At 36.4% G+C, this 20,968-nt stretch overlaps 1 protein-coding gene across 6 annotated transcripts in view; it reads right to left on the bottom strand.

Moving 5' to 3' along the window:
* LRRC7 (leucine rich repeat containing 7) overlaps window positions 1-20,968 on the bottom strand; it is a 492,830-nt gene that overhangs the window by 303,187 nt on the left and 168,675 nt on the right. For all 6 annotated transcript variants that reach the window (XM_041746971.1, XM_041746970.1, XM_041746976.1 and 3 more), the window contains exon 3: window positions 41-243. In XM_041746971.1, coding sequence (XP_041602905.1) covers window positions 41-243 — 203 coding nt within the window. The remainder of the gene's footprint in view (window positions 1-40; window positions 244-20,968) is intronic.

Below are 20,968 nucleotides of genomic sequence, written 5' to 3' on the forward strand. Positions count from 1 at the left end.
TATTCATTTACAGTGTATATTTTAGGTTGTCAAAGATTACCTTGGGTAGCTCTTCAATTTGATTGGCATCTAGATAAAGCTCCTCTAATGTCCGCTCAAAGTTAAAGACCTCCTTTGGCACCTGCTGAAGACTGCAGTGGGAGTAGTCTAAAACTGAGATGATTTCTTCTTCACCTCGGAAACATCGGCACGGCACCAGTCGGCCGATAATTTTCCGTTTGGTGGTCATCTCCAGGCACTGCACTAGAGGAAAAAAAACAGAAAAAAAACTCTACTTAATTGACTGCTTTTGGAGTGCATTCCTGCAATAGTAAAGCTTTAGAAATTTGATTTTGGTACATATTTTATGATTATATAATGTTTTCAAGTTTGTAAAGGACATGTACATGCATTATACCAGTTAATAGTTGAACAGCCCTGCAAGGTATGTGAGATAGGTTTTTATTCCCATTTAACAAATAAAGAAATGGAATTCAGAGAGGTTAAGAGATTTCCCATCATCACACAGTTTCGGAATGGCAAGATCTAGCCAGAATACAATCCTGACTCAGTGCCATGTGATTACCACGCATACACTCTCACTTGATGGATAAATCTATCTTTTTTTAAAAAATTTCACACAAATTACAATACAGAACAGAAATATCTGGAATTTGTTGGAAATGATTACATTTTTCCCATTTCTGTAAAAATATTCAAGTTTCACTCCTAAGGTTTATGATGACCTCTTTCTGACCCACAGATTCATTCCATTAATGAACATATATTTATTGAACAACCATATGTTCCAGGCACTGCTCTTATACCTGGGAGAGAGTGATGAATTGAAGTAAGTCCCTGTTTTCATGAAGCTTCTATTCTACTGCAGCTACAGATTAGAGATGGATTGGTTATTTGCTTCAGAATGAGAGCCTATCTTTATGAATCTTACAATTTTAATGGGAGAAAGCAATTTATAATCATGGCAGAAATTCCTGTAACATCTTTCTCTAGGTTAAAATGACCAAATACCATGAAATACACATATTTGTAACGTGCCACTCATATCACTTTATTAAATCTATTGATTTTTCATGCTATTCTTCTAGACTGTAAGTCTCTTGAGAGTAGGATCTATGTTTTATTCATTTTGCATTTGTCTTGGTGCTTGACAATATAGTAAATACTAAATAACAAATGTAGAATGAACAAATGAATTTGTATGGAACCACCAAAGACCCCAAATAGACAAAGCAATCTTGAAAAAGAAAAGCAAAATTGGAGGCATCAGAGTTCTGGACCTCAAGTGATATTACAAAACAGTATGGTCCTGGCACAGAAACAGACACATGCAAAGGGACAGAATAGAGAACCCAGAAATGGGCCCTCAACTATGTGGTCAATTAATTTTCAGCAAAGTAGGAAGGAATAGCCAATGTGAAAAAAGAGTATCTTCAGCAAATGGTGTTGGGAAAACGGGACAGCTTCATGCAAAAGAATGAAGCTGGGCCATTTTCTTATACCTCACACAAAAATAAACTCAAAATGGATGAAAGACCTGAGTATGAGACAGGAAACCATTAAAATTCTAGAGGAGAACAGAGGCAGAAACCTCCTTGACTCTGGCCATGGAAACTTCTTACCTGACACGTCTCCAGAGGGATGAAGTGGACGTGGAAATGGGTTAAATGGGTGATGGGTAATAAGGAAGGCACTGGTTGTTGTATCTAAGTGATGAATCACTAAATTCTACACCTGAAACGAATATTACACGCTGTATGTTAACTATCTGGAATCTAAATAAATACTTGAAACTAAAAAAAAAAAAACCCAAAAATAAAAGCAAAAAAGGAATTCATGAATGGATAAATGAATATACTTAGGACTCCACCATCAGCTATTGACAATTTGTTTGAAAAACTTCTCATTATAACTAAAAGGTCACTCTCTCTGCGGATGTCTCTCCAGGAAGAATGACTAGAGTCTTTCTCTGAGTTCCCAGAGCACAGATCACGTCGCTTCCCAATTAGATGTGCCGTTTCCCCCCTAGGTAAGTTCTCTGAGGAAAAGATCTTGTCTTATTCATTTTTGAATTCACAGACACGGTACCGTTTGCCAGCTACAGTGTAGTACTCAATGAGCATCAATTTGAAATGTGAACTCTTTTGGTTGATTTATTTGATTTACCAATGTAAGTTTATTGCTAGAAAGCAGTGTTGGTTTGTAAAAACAACACTGCATTTTGCTTTTTAAATTGCTCAGGTCAAATCAAATTTGGAGGGAGATGAGTAGAAAATGACGTTGGACATTCAGCCCAAGCCGTCCTCATCCTTCCTTTAACTCCAACATTGATAACATGATAAAAAAAAATAAAAAATAAGAAAAATAAAAAATAAATAAATAAAAAGATAACATGATATTTTGACGACAGGTTCGTGAGTTCGCGCTTGCAGGTGGGCATGTGCGCGTGCTATTCTGTAGGAGGCCAACTGACAACATTAAAAGGATGGCCTTTCTTCCTCATTGTTTTCTATCTCTTGCAATACCTACACTGCACATCTCTAGGAGCCTGCATCACAAGGTTTTGTAATTGTTATTTCACTTGACCTTACTTGAAATCCCTGATTATCAGTTGGCGCCTTCTCTGTCTCTACCGGGCCCCAGCACATATTCGGCGGCCGGTAAATGCGTCTAGTAAACACCCGACACATATTAGGCCCCTAGTAAATATTTGTGGAAATTATTACAGTTGTAAAGGCAAGTGATTGGTAGTTTAGACTATGAGAGTAGCAGTAAGGTTGGAAAGCAGTGATGGATTGGGAAGATATCTACGAAGCAGAATCCAGTACGCTGGTGATGGATTAGATGAGAGGTGGGAGGGGAGACCGGGGAAGACAGAGGCATCTCAAAAGATTACAAAGGTTTTTGAGTCACCAGTAGTCCCATCAACCCCCAGCTGTCATGCCATAGGGCTGACTCAAGGCATACGTGTGGCCCGTCTGCCTCTGGGACCCGCAGATGAAAGCACAACCAGCTGTTGCCCAGTGCCTAGCACTGGGTTGAACCATGTGACTATTTCTTGATACCTGTCTGTTGCTGCCACTGTAAAGTTTTACATATAAATGAAAGGAAAAAGAATACCCAGGCTTCCACCTCAACCATTTGGCCAGAGGGTCCACTGCGCACCAAGACTTTTGGAACTCAGCTTACTTAAGACTGCTTCCCCTTCCATTGCCCCAAAACGTAGGCTCTTCTGGTTATCTTTTCTGTCCGTTCTCTCATCCCCACAACGGACTGAAGTTTGCCCCTGGCCCAATTTCTCTCTTCTCTACTCCCTCTAAGCCCCGAGAATGTGCCTCATACCACGATCAATGATTTCATTAAGCCTTGCCCTCCTCCCTGGGTGCTCCCTCATAGTCTCAGCTAAAACTTGGTTTGCCTGTAGCCTTCAAAAGTGGAGCATGCTGACATTCTCACCCCTTAAACACCTGGAAGCGTTATCCCCCTTGCTCTCTAAAATCCATTACTCTCCTCTCAGCCTGGAAAACCCCCCTTCCTTGGCCGGTCCCATTCCCCAGCAGTAACATCTTCCTCTCTCTCGCATGCCATTCATTTACCGTCTCTCGAGCGCTCTTCTGCACCCGTTGACGATTTTGGTGTCTCATTCCTGGACGCTCTCTCAATCATAACTCCTCCCGGTTCCTGATTTGTGCTCCTGACATCTAATAAATTTCAATTTTTGAGCTTTTCTTCAACCCAAATTTCTAAATAATTGGATTTTTTTTAAAGATTTATTTATTTATTTATGATAGACATAGAGAGAGAGAGAGGCAGAGACACAGGCAGAGGGAGAAGATGGCTCCATGCAGGGAGCCCGACGTGGGACTCGATCCCAGGACTCCAGGATCGGGCCCTGGGCCAAAGGCAGGTGCTAAACCACTGAGCCACCCAGGGATCCCAATAACTGGATTATAATGCTACTCCTTACTTTCTCAATTACAGGTTTCTAGCACATAATGTGGTGGTTTCAACTTCCTTCTAACAACTTCTCATATACTTCTAACCAAGCAAAAATACAGAGAGAGTGAATTTTGTATTAAATTAATAGTATTTATTTTACCATGACTATATAATACTATAATTCAATCACATTTTATTTCTTGCGCATTTTTTTTTGTTTCTTTAAGAATTTCCTTATTTTTTTCCTGCTTGATTTTTCTATGTACTTTTCGTTGATTCAATTCTCTATCTCCTCTTGGTATAGTCAAGTGGGTATAATCTGTCATTTGGCCCTGGAATAATCCTTTAGAAACGCTGTGTTTTCTTGTTCCTCTTTGGAATGTCTGTTTTTCTAAATCTGATATATATCTGATATTCTAAAATTTCTCTTCACCATTATTCTTTGAATTTTCCACTTCTTTCTTGTGTTACATCTTCTATTTTCTGAATCCCATGTCTTTCTCCTTCTGGACTCATTGGACTACGACATCCAAGATAGAATATAACATCTAGTAATTTACTGACAAAGGATCTCTGATACATGAATCTCTGAACATGGTTTTATTCCATCCACAAACAATTGAAATTTTGACTGGATATATATTTCCAGGTCAGAAATAATTTTCCTTCATATATTTGAAGACATTTTTAATTTATTAGTTTTTGGCTTTTAAAGTTGTTGCCAGGAAATCCAGTTCCATTACTATTCAAAATCCTGTTTTATACCCACCGTCCCTTTGACCAGAACATCCTAGAATTTCTATGTTATCTTCAGTCTTTTGAAATTTCATGATAATGTGCTTTGATGTGTTTTTTTAATCCATTCTCCTAGGTATTTGACAGATCCTTCCATTTTGAAAGCATTTTTTTTAATTTTAAAAAATATTTTATTTATCTATTCATGAGAGACACAAAGAGAGAGCAGAGACACAGGCAGAGGGAGAAGCAGGCTCCATGCAGGGAGCCTGACGTGGGACTCGATCCCAGGACCACGTGGTCACGCCCTGGGCCGAAGGCAGACGCTCAACCACTGAGCCACCCAGGCGTCCCAGAAGCACTTATCTTTTAACCCCGTCAAATTTTCTGTCATTATTTAATTGGTAATTTTCTCCTCTTCGTTGTTTTTATTTTCTCTTTTTCTGCAATCTCGATTAGCTGGATGTGGGACCTCCCTTCTAGATTTACCCTGTAATTTGATTATTCTTTTCTTTTGTAATTTTCGTGTCTTTGTGCTGTTATTCTCTCTTCTGGGAGGTTTTCTCAATCTGACCTAAATCCATCTGCTATATTATTTTTCATCCGATGGCATATTTTCACTGTCAAAAGTTATTCGTTGCTTCCGGAATGCTACTTTCCCATAGTGTCCCGCTTGTATTTGAGGGTGTCCTATCATTTTCATTCCTCCTGGAAAATATTCACTGCAGGCTTTCTGTCTTTGTACCCCCTGCTCCTTGAATTGTTTCTGAGTTCCATTTTCTGTGTTTCTTTTGATCTTTATCTTTCATAATAGGGCTTTTCCACAAATATCTGGTGATCCCTGCCTGTCCTTCAGAACTGAAGAGTGAAGCTCTAAGATGCTAATTGGAAGCTTTACATGCATGATAGGTTTCACTGCAGGATCATCTGGCAGCAAGCCAAAGAATATTCTGGTCTTCTGCCTGAAGCACAGCTATGCAGCTTTTTATAGAGAGTGTTTCAGTCAATTTTCCTATTTTCAGGACTGAGTATCTTCAGTTTCTTGCCTGGTACCTGTTGTCTCCCAGACTGTAAGGAGGTCTGTGCCGTAAACCAATTTTCATACCCCTTTGTGGGTACATCATAGCGTAGCTAACAGTGTATTTTGTATGTAGATGATATTAACTACATCTTCTTTCCCTTTTTTTCTGAAAATTAATTGAAATTTCTTATTTCCAGGTGCCTTCTCTTCTATTTTCTCTGTCTTTATGATTATATGTATTTTATTTATTTATTTTTAAAGAATTATTTATTTATTAGAGAGTGATATTAACTACATCTTCTTTCCCTTTTTTTCCTCAAAATTAATGGAAATTTCTTATTTCCAGGTGCCTTCTCTTCTATTTTCTCTGTCTTTATGATTATATGTATTTTATCTATTTTTAAAGAATTATTTATTTATTAGAGAGAGAAAGAGAGAGAGCGAGCACAGAGAAGCGTCAGAGCAGGAGGGGGAGAAGCAGACTCCCCCAAGTGTGGAGCCCAACATGAGGCTCCAGGTCGTGACCCTGAGACCATGACCTGAGCTGAAATGAAGAGTTGGATGCTTAATCGGCTGAGCCACCGAGGTGCCCCGAATATATATATTTTAAAGTTCCTTTTAGTTTAGTGTGGAATAATCTGGGTTGCAAAAACAGATACATAAGGAAGGCGAGAGATTCACTTTCATGTTTAAAATGAAGTTTTGTTTTAATCCTTTTCATACTTTTCCTTCCTTCTTACCTAACCTATTAGGAGTACTGGGCAGAGAACTACATCCTTTTTTTTTTGGAAATGTTCTCTTTCTTTGGCTCCCCTGACATCATACTCAGAATTCTGACATTTATCCTTGCACTTGCATTTCAGTCTTTTGGGAAGGTACCATCCTCTCTCTGGAACCCTGAGATTTAGGATATTAGATGTGCTCCTCTCCCACCCCTCAGCCCCCAGGCCTGTTGCCTCTCTAGCTGCTCATTCTCTCCCTTTACAATCTCATTCATGTCACTTTATTTAACTTTGATAATAGGTGGCAGTAAAATTTCTTTTATATTCACTCAGATTTACTTCCTCCTCATTTCCACTTTATGTTTCAGGGGCATCTCAAACAGAACATGTTCAAAACTGATGCGATGCTCTTGAAAGGTACAGAGCACATCATCGTGGTCAAGAGCTTGGACTCTGGAGCCAACTTCCTGGCCGTGTGAGTCGGCACATCAGTTTAGCCCCATGTTTAGTCATCTATCAAATAACAGAGTATAAACAAAATGTTTAGAATTGTGTCTTCAGGTTTTAAGCATTCACTAAGTGTTAGCAATTACTGTTCTGCCCAAACCTCCTCCTCCTCCTGTGTTCTCAACCTCAGTGAATGGCAAAACCATTCACCCAGTTTCTCAAGATAGAAACCTTGGCATTGTTCTTGACTCCTCTAGTTCCCACACTCCACATCTAGCAATCACCCAGTATTAACGATTACATGGCCTGAATAGTTCTTCAATCAAGCCTATTTTTCTTCATTTCAAGTGCCCAGCAAGCTAGTTCAAGCTATTATCTCTTGCATCTATACTTGTCTCTGCTTATTGTTCTCCCTCCACAGTACAGCTGGAGTGACCTTCATAAAACACAGATATTATGTCCTCCTCTTGCTGCAAATATTTCAGTGACTCCTCTCTGTCCTCTAGACAAAGCCCAAATTTTTACCGTGGCCTGCCAAATATCACACAGTCCTGTGGCCTGGCTCCTACCTTTCACACTCACACCTATAGCCCCCTTGCAGCCTAATCAGGTAGGACCACTCTTCTGATTGCTCTCTATGCTCTCTGCATTCATGATTTCTTTCACATTATTAAGACTAAATTTTCCCTTTCTTTCTTCTTTCTTTCTTTTTCTTCTTTTCTTTCTTTTCTTTCTTTCTTTTCTTTTCTTTTCTTTTCTTTTCTTTTCTTTCTTTCTTTTTCTTTCTTTCTTTCTTTCTTTTATCTTTTTATTTTTTTACTAGGGCTCTCCGAAATAGGGTTGCCTCTCTAAAGGACAACTTCCCTTGCCTTCTAGAAATATCACATTAAGGGAAAACAGCCTCTCCCTATTCAACAAAGCAGGCCGTGATTCTTGAGAGTATGTTCTGACTATATGCTGCAATTCCCTCTGATTACACTTTAATAGCTTACTCAGTATCACTCTTGTTCACTAGACTAAAAGCTCTGTGAAGACAGGGACCACATCTAGCCTGTACGACAATGTATATTTCCAGTCGCATGTCAAGTATCTGGCTTAGGGTACTTTACAAATATGAACTATTAATGAATATAAGAGCTACACATGATTACAATGACTTCTGTTTGTACAGACTTTTGAAAATTTCAAACCAATTTACCATCTATCATCTTGTTTTTTTTTTTTTTACAAGGAATACATATTTACATATTATTTTCCATTTTTTAATAGTGGACTAAAAGTTTAGTGAATCTGTGGTTTACATAAGGTCACACACAGAATAATTAGTAGACCTGAAACTGTATCTCATATATCCTTACTCCAAAGCCACTGATTTTTTTTTTCCTTTAGCAGAGTCTGTATTACAGTAACAGCCACGCATATAGATCAATTAGCAAATGAGATTTGACAAAGACATGAATTTACCAGCACTTCTACAACACACACATACGCACACAGGTGCGCAAACACGCACACACTTGACAGTGACTGATACATAAGATATTCCATAGGTGCAGGATGGAACAGAGGGTAGCAGTGGGGGGAATATCTAGCAGTCAGTTCTAGAGACTTTTTTGCATGTCCAAGGGATGGAAATGTAGCCAGGTAGAGTGGAGAGAGTATTTCAGGAATTGGGGAGAGCACAAAACACAAAAAGCACAAATGTGTTGCACACATGATATACAGAAGCACAGATTTTCTTTTCTCTGAAACATGACCAGTGCCCAGCATACCGCAGAGGGCGTGCGTGTAGCCTCATGTCCAGTGTTTGGACTTTGACTCAGAAGCAATCCGACTTCCTGTGTTAACACGGATCCTTAGCAAACATCCAAAAAAGTAATTCTCAGGCTTTCAGTTTTTCAAAGAGATTTAAAAGGCAAGAGGAAAACAGGTAAACAGGTATTCATTGCTTTCTGTTAAAGCCCTACCAGTAAATTCCTTGAAATATAAGGTAAGAGAATCCTTTTCTGGATTCTCAGGGCGCTGCATGGATTCTCTTCTCTCTTGAATCATATATATGTGTGCATATACACAGACACACACACACACAAATTTCATATATAATGTAAATATATATTGAATTGCAAAAGAGGATTTTTCTTTTCCTAAACCGCAGAGTACAGTCAATAGCCTCCCTTTCAATACCCTCCCAGAGCCAAATGCAGTTATGCAGCCGGGCTTGCTAACCTGGACTAACCTAGGGGAAGTAACAAAAGACGCATCTTACTACATTCTTCAAATCCTCCTCTATTGATAATTTCCATCACTTGAGAATTATGCCTGCAGTAGGTGACTCAAAACAGTAAAAATATGTGTATCAAAACACCTGAATTTCAATGCCACCGTGTTCCCTGTAATTTCAGACCCACGTTTGTCCATGTTATCCTCACCTAATATTCCATACCTGGAAAGATAAAAGGACAAAGAAAGTTCAATCTTTCCAAGATTTGTGATAAATACTCTGGCTGTCCTCATTAGTTGGCACAGTCTTACATTTTCCAAATGACAAATGTTTCTAATTTATTTGCTGAGAAACGCTTTGCTTCACTAAGTGTGCCACGGGGATATGGAAACCTGCCAAGCTCTCTCCATGTCCTACTTCAAGAAACATCTTTAAAGCCATTACTTAACCTCAAGTATGTCTCTGAAACCCCCTTATCCAGACAACATACATAGTAATTCTAGGACCCCAAGTGGAATATCTGAGGCTTCCTTCTTTGTTTTTGTTTTTTTTTTTTGACTGTTAAAATAATTATATTTCAAACATATTCAGATTTCATGGGTTTGTTTGCATTTTATCATTACAATACCTGAAAGCCTGCAACTGTTCCATGTGGTTTGGTTTGCTTTCCAAAACCAGTTTATCAACATGAAGATCAAAGCACTGTTATTGGGACAAACCTCCTTATGGTCTTTAATGCTGATATTATCACACCAGCAAACAAAACAAGAAATCAAGAAGGAAAGCACAATGTCTGGTACCAAGAAGGAGCTTATTAAATATTTCTAAGCTCTGATTTTGGACGAGTTGCTTATTTTAAGAACAGCAATGCTGCGTTCTCTCTCTCTGCACGTTCTTCCCAGGAATTTTCATCTACTGACTTCAAAGAGACTTCAAAGAGTTTCTATGAATGATTTCTAATATAAACCATTATCCCTGATTTAGCTCCTAACTGCTTAATGAGCTACCAATCTTTAATTAAAACTCAACTTGTCTAAGGCGAATTTGGAAATATTTATTAAGCTCCTACTCTGTACCACACACCGTGCTCTTTCTTGATTTCTAGTGATTAGCTGTGTTTTCCTTCCCTCAATTCTGTACCTTGGAGTCCTCTTTTATTGCTCCTTTCTTCCCCTCTGTATTAAACCTCTCATATCTTCCCCTTCCTTTCTTTACCATGCACTCAATCTACGTCAGAATCTTGCCATCTCCTAGTACTATTGCTGAAAGTCATACTAAATGGAAGTGCACTATTTCTAGACATCTACTGGGTTATATGCTAGGAAATACCAGTGAGTAAAAGAACTCTGGTCACTATTCTAATGAATTCACTGGATTGTGAGGGAGATAAATATTAACTAAAAAAGCTTTTTAAATAAACCTGTAATTTCGCATATGGTAATCACCGTAATAGAAAATATTAGTGACTTATCATTTTACATATTGACAGTTAATTAAATATCTTGATTAGTTTTCTAAAATGTATGTCTATCTCCCAGTTCTATAAGCTTCACTGAGTCTATATTTTCAACAGCAATACTTTCCAGCCCATGTTCCTGGGTTATATTTTCCTCTAAGAAATAAGCAGTGTGCATTAGCATATTAAGGGTTTGGGGAGGTCTTGTGATAAGCAATTACGCTTATCTTTATTCAAATCAGTGTTTTTAAATCACTTTTTTATAAATTAAAAAGTTAAAAGCTTTAAATTTATCACTGTAATTAGGATTTACTATTCTGATTCACACATTTTAGGAAAGGCTGATCTACAAGTTTCTTTAGCTTGACATTCAAGCTGTCTTCAAGTTACAAGCATATTTTTCCAATTCTGTGCTCTAGCTTACACCACTCCCTTAACCATTTTCTTCATCTATACTCATCCAAACAATCTACGGTAACACCCTTACATCTTTATAAATCTCATGTTGAAGGATTTTATTTGTTGGCTCTTATCATTTGTAGCAGTTCTTAAAACAACATAGTACCAGATGTTAAAAAAATCTGTGAATTGGAACTTCTTGGAATAATAAATGGAATATTTTATTTTACTCTCTATTTCCTTGCCTAGTAGTCACAATGTGTGCTGTTAGGAAAAAAATCCATAGCATTTAAGTTTGGATCACTTATGGAAGCTCAAATATTTTTTTATAAAGTCTTCTTTTACGGTTTCAGACTATAAATAAGGCTGCTTTCCTTGTCTTCCTTCTCCTTACCATTTATATTATCACCTTAACACTGACTACCCTAAAGAACATCAACCTAAGGATTATAGAATCAATCTGGAAAAAAAAATCTCTTAAGAGAAGACTTGTAATAAGTAATGGCATATACAAGCTTACTCAAAATTTATTTTTGTTATATCACAGAGATGAATAGCAATATTTTAATACTTCTTTTCTGTCTGCACATCTTGTCTTGGAATTTTTATCTACTGACTTACTTACATATGCAAATATAGCTATAGAAGACAGCAGAAAGTAAACCTCAAGATTAGATTAAAGTAGTTCAAGTTGGGAAAAGTTCTAATTTTTAAAAAACTGTTAACAGTCTATTTCGTGATAAATATTCCTTTAAGGCAATTTGTGAACCTCAGCCAAGAGTAGCATGAAGAAACAAAGCTTTAGGACACTCTCAAAGATCTAACCTTCATAAGGTGGTAACCTAAACTAGTAAGTTTCTGGAATAGGATCTGAAGACTTGTTTATACAGAGGTACAGAATAAGACAATAGAATGGAAGCAGTTACATATAAGCTATTTAATTACTAGAAAGTTAGGTTTGGTTGGAATCTTAGCCTAACCACTTATTTCATCCTTGAATAAATTACTCAGATGATGGTTTTATACCTTAATATCTCTGAGATACTTGTATACTGTGGTATAAGACAATAGTTTATGTTCTTAATGATGACTGAGTTACTAAGAAAAGATCAGTCACTCAGCATGATTTATTGGAAAGCCAGAGACAGATATTGTACATTTAGATGTAGTTTAATCAAATATTTTATTTAATGAAAATCTGGGTATATGAAGGCCAATACTTATTTTTGTAAAGAGTCAATTTATGTATGACACTTCAAATCTTGAGTAGGAGCTTTAGAAGGAGCTAGTAAGAAAGTATTTTCCATGTAGTTGTCTCATCTCAGGATTCCTTGCCTTTTGTGATGTTGACACAATGTCAATACGGTGCCTTTTGCAAGACATGACAAAAGACCTATGCTTTCAATCTGATATAAGCAGAATGAAGAAAGCATTTTTAGACGGTATTTCATGCTGCTTTATATTCATTCTTCAATCATAACTATAGATAAGTTCTTATATTATCTATGTTTATTAATATTTTAATTAATATTGATGATGGTGGTACTTGTGCCTTCAGGACAGAGCAAATGCTGCAATTTTGAAACTCAACTAAATAAACAGGGCTCGTAGTGATAATCTTTTAATCAATTAAGTTGCTTTGGGTATAAATCTAGGCAGTTACTTTATAATTGGAAAGATTTTAAGAGATTTATGAAACATATAAGCCTACTTGATGTCACCCTCAGGCTGAAAAAAGAGTTAAAATAAGAGAAAAATTAATTTAAGAAGCTTTCTGCAAGGAAGTTAAAGGCATGTGATAATGCACTCAAATATTTAATAATTGTTAAGTGAAATGTTCATGAAAGTTAACATGGAAGAACCAGACTCATTTTAAACTGGAACTACTTTGTTATGATTCCGAGACTTTTTTTCATTGTCAGTCTCTGATATGAGATTGAAAGTACAATTTCACGCACTAAATTAAAATATCTTGAGTAAATGCTTATCTTTATTCATTTTGTAAGTAATAAATGCTACATATGGGATTTTTGTTGTTCGTTTAAATTCTTGCTGAATTAAATTATTTAGGAGATGGTAAAAGCAATAAACAGGATTTGAGAAAATTAAGAGAATACAATCAGGAGCAAACTTTTGCCAAGAGAATTGGAAAGGGCTTAAAAAGGCAGGAGAGCTCTTGGAGTGAAAGAGCATGCCTATATACAGGGGTCCTTATGGTAGGCAGAGCGTACTTCATAAAGATCACAGCCACTACCAGAGTAAACATTTCTAAGATTCAAATCTAGACATGTGTGAAATTCTTCACAGCCTCCTTGCTAACTTCACTATCAATCCTGTGTAACTGAGTCCAGACTATAAACCTCTGCCAAAACTATAATCTCTTTCCAAATCACACTCATTCCTTGCCTTCCATGCTTTTGTGCCTTTGTATTTCCCCTTTTCCTGAACCCTCTTGCCGGGTCATCTCTTCCTTATCATTTTCGCCTAAACTCAGGGATTGTCCTTGTAGAAGAATTTTCCTCTACTATCACTGTTATAGGTGAATTGTATCCTCCTAAAACTCATGTGTTGAACTTGTAAACTTTAGTACCTGAGAATTTGAAAATAGTGTTGTTGCAGATGAAGTCATAACCAAATTAGGGTGGGACCCTACTCTAAAATGACTGGTATTCTTATAAAAAGAAGCCCATGTGAAGAGAGAGATGCACACAGAGGGAAGATGTAAAGAGACATCCATGTATAAGCCAAACAGACAGTTCTAGAACACATCCATCCCTCACAGTCTTGCAAAGAAATCAATGCTGACAAAACTTGATTTAGTATTTACAGCCTCCAGGATTATGAGACGACAAATTTCTGTTGTTTGAGCCATCTAGTTTGGGGTCTTTGATACAGCAGCCCTAGCAAACTAACACAACCCACTTCTTCAGCTTCCATTCAAAAGTTAGGCGGCTCTTCTCTAGTGTCTATGAAACTCAGGACCCAATAAGGCAAACACTTCTTGCAATTGCTCTCTTGTCAATCTCTTGAGGTACTGTTCTTAATTAGACCATAAACTCTGATTTTTGTTGTTGCTGTTGTTCTCCTAATCCAAGGCAGACATGCAATGTGAAATTATCCTAGTACAGATTAATGCACAGAGGCAAAGATGGGACATTTGCTTGGCCTTAGATTCACCAATGGTTTGAAAAAGACTTAAAACTATAATCTCAGGTTGAGCTAAAATTGTCCAGCGAAAGTATAAAATTAGACACTCTGACATCACAAAAAGAACAAAATGCATAGATTACCCCCTTGTTCTCAGAAATAAACATCCTAGAAAAGAAATGACTCTCAAAGTCTTTCATCAATACACATAAGGAATATAATAAACTACTTGAACCTAAAAATTTAACTCAAAGACTTAAATAAAGATTTCAGAAATGTCTTAAACAATTGATATGGTTGTTATCATATCATTCCTCAAAATGATAGGAATATCTTGTTTAGAAGGAGTAGTTCGATTGGAAAAGAGAGAGCACTATATGTCAATATGGACATTCTTTTTTTTTTTTTTTTAAAGATTTTATTTATTTATTCATGAGAGACACACAGAGAGAGGCAGAGATACAGGCAGAGGGAGAAGCAGGCTCCATGCAGGGAGCCCGACGTGGGAATTGATCCTGGGTCACCAGGATCACGCCCTGCACCAAAGGCTGCACGAAACTGCTAAGCCACCCAGGCTGCCCCCATGTGGACATTCTACATGATAATGGACATAAATTGAAGATCATTTGAAAGAGAATAGAAATAGACACTATTAACCAGCAGATCATGTGAAATATATCTGAGTGATACTTTTCTAATGAGCATTATCATACTGGCAGAGAGAAAAAATAAGAGTAATGAGAGAAGAGCTATTTAGACATTGTGGGCACATAATTCTACTCAATCAAAATATTGCTACTTAAAATCTCACTTGTTATTTTCTTCAGAATATAAAAGTAATGCATAATAATTATTAAGAATTTGGAAGATATAGAAAAGTATAATAAAGCTCACTATATTCCTATCATCCAGAAATAAAGCACTATAAACATATTGGAGTATGTTGTATCATCCATTTAAGGCTGTATCCTAAATGCATGCATAGAGACACATACACACATGCACAAACATACAACACACATGTATATTATCAAAATTAAATATATTGTTTTGTGTTGTGCTTTTCTACCTAGCATTATACTATGAACACTTTCTCATATCATTAAACATTCCTGGAGACATATTTTGTTAAGATAATGAAATACTCTGTTGTGAATGTCTACCAATTTATTTGACCAGTCTTTTTTCTATCCTGTAAATTTATATTTCCATTTTCCCCAATTATAACTAATGCCTTGTTAAACAATTTCAAATACAAGTTCTTGTGCATTTACTAGGTGAATTGAATTTAAACACTTTTACTCTTCCTGATAAGTATTGAAAAACTGATCAATTATTGTACCAGTTGATACTACCCAGAGTATTACATAGGAATACCTAACATAGCATTTTTTATGTTTATTCTCAATCATTGTCAGTTGACAGGGCAACATATAATTTGAGGTGTTTTTAATCTTTCTTTATTTGTTCCTTCATTAATTTACATTTATAAAATCAGTTTGTTGAATGAACTCAATGGCTTACAAATAGGAAACATTTTGTTTTTCACCCATCACTGCCTTTAAATATCATCTTTGAGAACTCTTCTTCCCTCTTGGATAAAAGCATCTGCTAATCCCATAGATTTCTCATATTTTAGTCACAAAAACAATCTCTTCTAGATAATTAGTCTCATTCTCAGCTCTAGTTGTAGGACAGTATGTGAAAAATCCAGATGTTTTTTAAGTGTATGATTGGCCATTGTTTTTGAGCAGGTAGGTCCACTATATGCAGGTAGGTCCACTATAATCTAAATGACTATATAAAGGATACATCTTTGGGGATCCCTGGGTGGCTCAGAGGTTTAGCACCTGCCTTTGGCCTAGGATGTGATCCTGGAGTCCCAGGGTCAGGTCCCACATTGGGCTCCCTGCATGGAGCCTGCTTCTCCCTCTGCCTGTGTCTCTGCCTCTCTCTCTCTCTCTCTCTGTCTCTCATGAGTAAATAAATAAATTCTTAAAAAAAAATAAAGGATACATCTTTATATGTGAAGGGTTAATAGAATTTAAGGTCTCATTTGATTGTGCTTTCACGGAAGGGCTATATATAATAACATGAATAAATGGGAAGAAAAAAAATTCTAAGATTTAATTCTCCGTTGTCACTAATGGATCCTTTCAAATGGAAATGTCTTTTGAGAGCATTTCTCTTAACTGACCTTGAAAATTTGCACCGAGGTTAAATCAAGAATATTTACTTTTCTTACTGATATAGAATGTCACAGAGTAAATAATTCTTATAGTAATATAAATCTGATATTTTACTTTGTTTCATGAACTCAGTTAGAGCTCAATCCACTTCTAGCAATTTTAGTGATATAAACATATGAATGTTGTCAGAACAAATCTTCCTTCTATCTCACATTTTCTAGATATATGTAGAACAAGACAAGGTGTAGCAATGAGCATAAAGGGAGACAAAATGTACCTAGTTTCTCAGTGAGTAGCAACAACTGTCTTCTTACTCTGGCTCTGAATCAAGGGGCAAATCTAATCTGAAGCAGAAAAGTAACATAATTTCATTATTCTCCTAGACCATCTGCTTAGTTTTTAAGAATATTTTAGAAAGGAATTCATTAAATGAATTTATATGCATCGTGTTTGTGTGTTTACTATGTGCATGCTGAGGTTAAGAGCATGCAGGATGCGAGTAGGGAATAAGATGGACACTGAGATAAATGAATATACCGGATAATCAGAATAATCTTTTTAGCTTCTTAGAATGAGGATTTCATTTATATTTTAAAAATATTTTGCCCACAGTAAAGGGGATAAATTTAGCATAATTAATTTTTTCTGCTTGTCTCAGAGTTCTTATGAGTACTATGGTCCTTTTTGTAAAGATTATTAGATATAATTGAGCAGAGTACATAAATTAAAGAATAATCATATATTTTAGACATTTTCTACTTTTAAATAGAGATACAGTAAACATATACAACCTTACTACTTCAATATCAAAGTAAGAGGCAAAAGCATTTTTTCTTCTTAAAAGTTTACATTTCAGTCCATCCTAAAACAGAAGGACACACATTCTTTTCAAGTGCACAGGGAACATTTCCAGAACAGACCATATATTAGGATACAAAATAATTCTCAACAAATTCAAAAAGAGCAAAGTCATTCCATGTATCCTTTTCTGACCACAACAGTATGAAACTAGAAACCAATCACAAGAAAAAAACTGGAAAGAGCACAAATACATGGAAGTCAAAGAGCATGCTACTAAACAATGAATGGATCAAGCAAGATATCAAAGAGAAAATTAAAAAAAAAATACATGGAGACAAATGAAAATGAAAACACAATGATCCAAATCTTTGGGATGCAGCAAAAGCTGTCCTAAGAGGGAATTTTATAGTACTACAGGTCTATCTCAAGAAACAAGAAAAATATCATATAAACAACTTAACCTTACATTTAAAGGATCTAGAAAAGTAAGAACAAACAAAACACAAAACTAACAGAAGGAAGGAAATAATAAGGATTAGAGCAGAAATAAATGAAATAGGAACTAAAAAATAACATAAAAGAGATGAATGAAACGAGGAGCTCGTTTCTAGGAGAAATGGATAAATTCCTAGAACATACAACCTCCCAAAACTGAATCAGGAAAAAAATAGAAAACTTGAACAGCTTGATTACCAGCAATGAAATTCAATCAATAATCAAAAAAATTCCAACAAACATAAGTCCAGGATGAGATAGCTTCACAGGTAAATTCCACTAAACTTTAAAGAAAAAGTTAATACCTATTCTTTTCAAACTATTCCAAAAAATATAAGAGGAAGGAAAGCTTCCAGACTCATTCTATGAGTTCAGCATTACTCTGACCCAAAACCAAATAAACGATTGCAAACAAAATAGAACTATAGGCCAATATCTGATAGACATAGATGCAAAAATCTTCAACAAAATATTAGCAAACCAAATCCAATACATCTAAAAAATTGTCTTACCACATTTTTAAAATTTAAATTCACCACAATTAAGTGGAATTTATTTCCGGGATACAGGAGTGGCTCAATATTCATAAATCAATCAAAATGATACATCACATCAACAAGGGAAATGATAAAAACTATAGGATCATTTCAATAAATGCAGAAAATGCATTTGACAAAGCATAACATCCATCCAAGATAAAAACCCTCAACAAAGTAGGATTGGAGGGAACATAGCTTAACACAATAATAGCCCTATGTGGAAACCCCACAGCTAACATCATACTCAATGGTGAACAACTGAAAGTTTTCCCCTTAAGATCAGGATTGAGACAAGGTTCTATTCAACATATTACTGGACGTTCTAGCCACAGTAATTCAATAACAATAAGAATATACAAGAATAAAACAGATCCAAATTGGTAAGGAAGACATAAAACTTTCACTATTTCCAAGCGACATAATACTCTATATAGAAAATCCTAGAGTCCACCAAAAACTATTAGGACTGATAAATGAATTCAATAAGTTCACAGGATGTGAAATCAATGTACAGGAATCTGTTGCATTTCTATACACCAACAATACAACAGAAAGAGAAATTAAGAAAGTAATCTCCTTTACGATTGCACCAAAAGAATAAAATATATAGCAATAAACTTAAAGACATGAAACACCTGTGCTCTGGAAACTATAAAAATACTGATGAAAGAAATTAAAGATGACACAAACAAATGGAAAGATATTCAATGGTTGTGGATTGAAGAACAAATGCTATTAACACGTCCATACTACCCAAAGCAATCAACAGACTTAATGCAAGCCCTAATAAAACACCAACAGCTTTTTTTTTTCACATAACTAGAGTAAATAATTCTAAAATTTGGATGGAACCACGAATGAAACCAAATAACCAAAACAATCTTAAGAAAGAATTAAACAAAGCTGAGGGTATCACAATTGAGATTTCAAGTTATATGACAAAGCTGTAGTAATGAAAACAGTATGGTGGTGGCACAAAGATAGTTCAATAGAACAGACTAGAAAGCTCAGAAACAAACTCATGATTATATGGTCAATTAATCTTCAACAAAAGAGGCAAGGATATGCAAGAGGATAAAGTCTTTTAAATAAATGGTGTTGGGACATGGACATGGACATGGCCAACAAGCACATGAGAAAATGCTCCGCATCACTTGCCATCAGGGAAATACAAATCAAAACCACAATGAGATACCACCTCACACCAGTGAGAATGGGGAAAATTAACAAGGCAGGAAACAACAAATGTTGGAGAGGATGCGGAGAAAAGGGAACCCTCTTACACTGTTGGTGGGAATGTGAACTGGTGCAGCCACTCTGGAAAACTGTGTGGAGGTTCCTCAAAGAGTTAAAAATAGACCTGCCCTACGACCCAGCAATTGCACTGTTGGGGATTTACCCCAAAGATTCAGATGCAATGAAACGTCGGGACACCTGCACCCCGATGTTTCTAGCAGCAATGGCCACAATAGCCAAACTGTGGAAGGAGCCTCGGTGTCCATCGAAAGATGATGGATAAAGAAGATGTGGTTTATGTATACAATGGAATATTCCTCAGCCATTAGAAAGGACAAATACCCACCATTTGCTTCAACATGGATGGAACTGGAGGGTATTATGCTGAGTGAAATAAGTCAATCGGAGAAGGACAAACAGTGTATGTTCTCATTCATTTGGGGAATATGAATAATAGTGAAAGGGAATATAAAGGAAGGGAAAAGAAATGTTGGGAAATATCAGGAAGGGAGACAGAACATAAAGACTCCTAACTCGGGGAAATGAACTAGGGGTGGTGGAAGGGGAGGAGGGTGGGTGTTGGAGGGGAATGGGTGATGGGCACTGAGGTGGACGCTTGACGGGATGAGCACTGGGTGTTTTTCTGTATGTTGGTAAACTGAACACCAATAAAAGTTAATTAAAAACAAAACAAAACAAAACAAAAATAAATGGTGTTGGGAAAACTGGGTGGCTTCATGCAAAAGAATGGAACTGGGCCAACTTTCTTACACCAGACACAAAAATAAATTCAAAATGGATAAAGACCTAAATGTGAGGCCTGAAACCAACAAAATCCTAAAGGAGAACACAGGCAGCAACTGCTCTGACATTGGCTATAGCAACTTCTTTCTAGGTATGTCTTCCTGAGGCAAGGGAAACAAAATAAAAATGAACTATTGGGACTTCATCAAGATAAAAAGCTTCTACACAACAAAACTAAAAGGCAACCTATGGACTGGGAGAAAATATTTGCAAATGACATATCTGATAAAGGGTTAGTATCCAAAATATATAAAAAAGATAATACATTTCAACACCCAAAAAACAAATAATCCAATTTAAATGTGGTATAGACAGAAGACATAAACAGACATTTTTCCAAAGAAGACATACCGATGGTTGATAGACACATGAGAAGATGCTCAGCATCCGTCATCATCAGGGAAATGCAAATTAAAACTACAATGAGGTATCCCCTCACACCTGAGAACGGCTAAAATTAGAATTGCAAGAAGCGACAGGTGTCAGCAAGGAAGTGGAGAAAAAGGAACCTTCATCCACTACTGGTGGGAATGTAAACTGGTTCAGCCACTCTGGAAAATGGCGAGTCCTCAAAAAGCTAAAAATAGAGCTACCTTATGATCCAGGAATCACCCTGCTGGGTACTTACCCAAGAACATGAAAACACTAATTTAAAAGGAGACATGCACACTTGTGTTTAGTGTAGTATTATTTACAATGGCCAGATTATGGAAGCAGTGTCCCTCGATGGATGACCAGATAAAGAAATGGTGTGTGTGTGTGTGTGTGTGTGTGTGTGTGTGCGCGCGCACACGATGGAATATTATTCAGCCCTAAA

This window comes from Vulpes lagopus, chromosome 3, assembly GCF_018345385.1.
Source record: "Vulpes lagopus strain Blue_001 chromosome 3, ASM1834538v1, whole genome shotgun sequence".
Lineage (NCBI taxonomy): Eukaryota > Metazoa > Chordata > Mammalia > Carnivora > Canidae > Vulpes > Vulpes lagopus.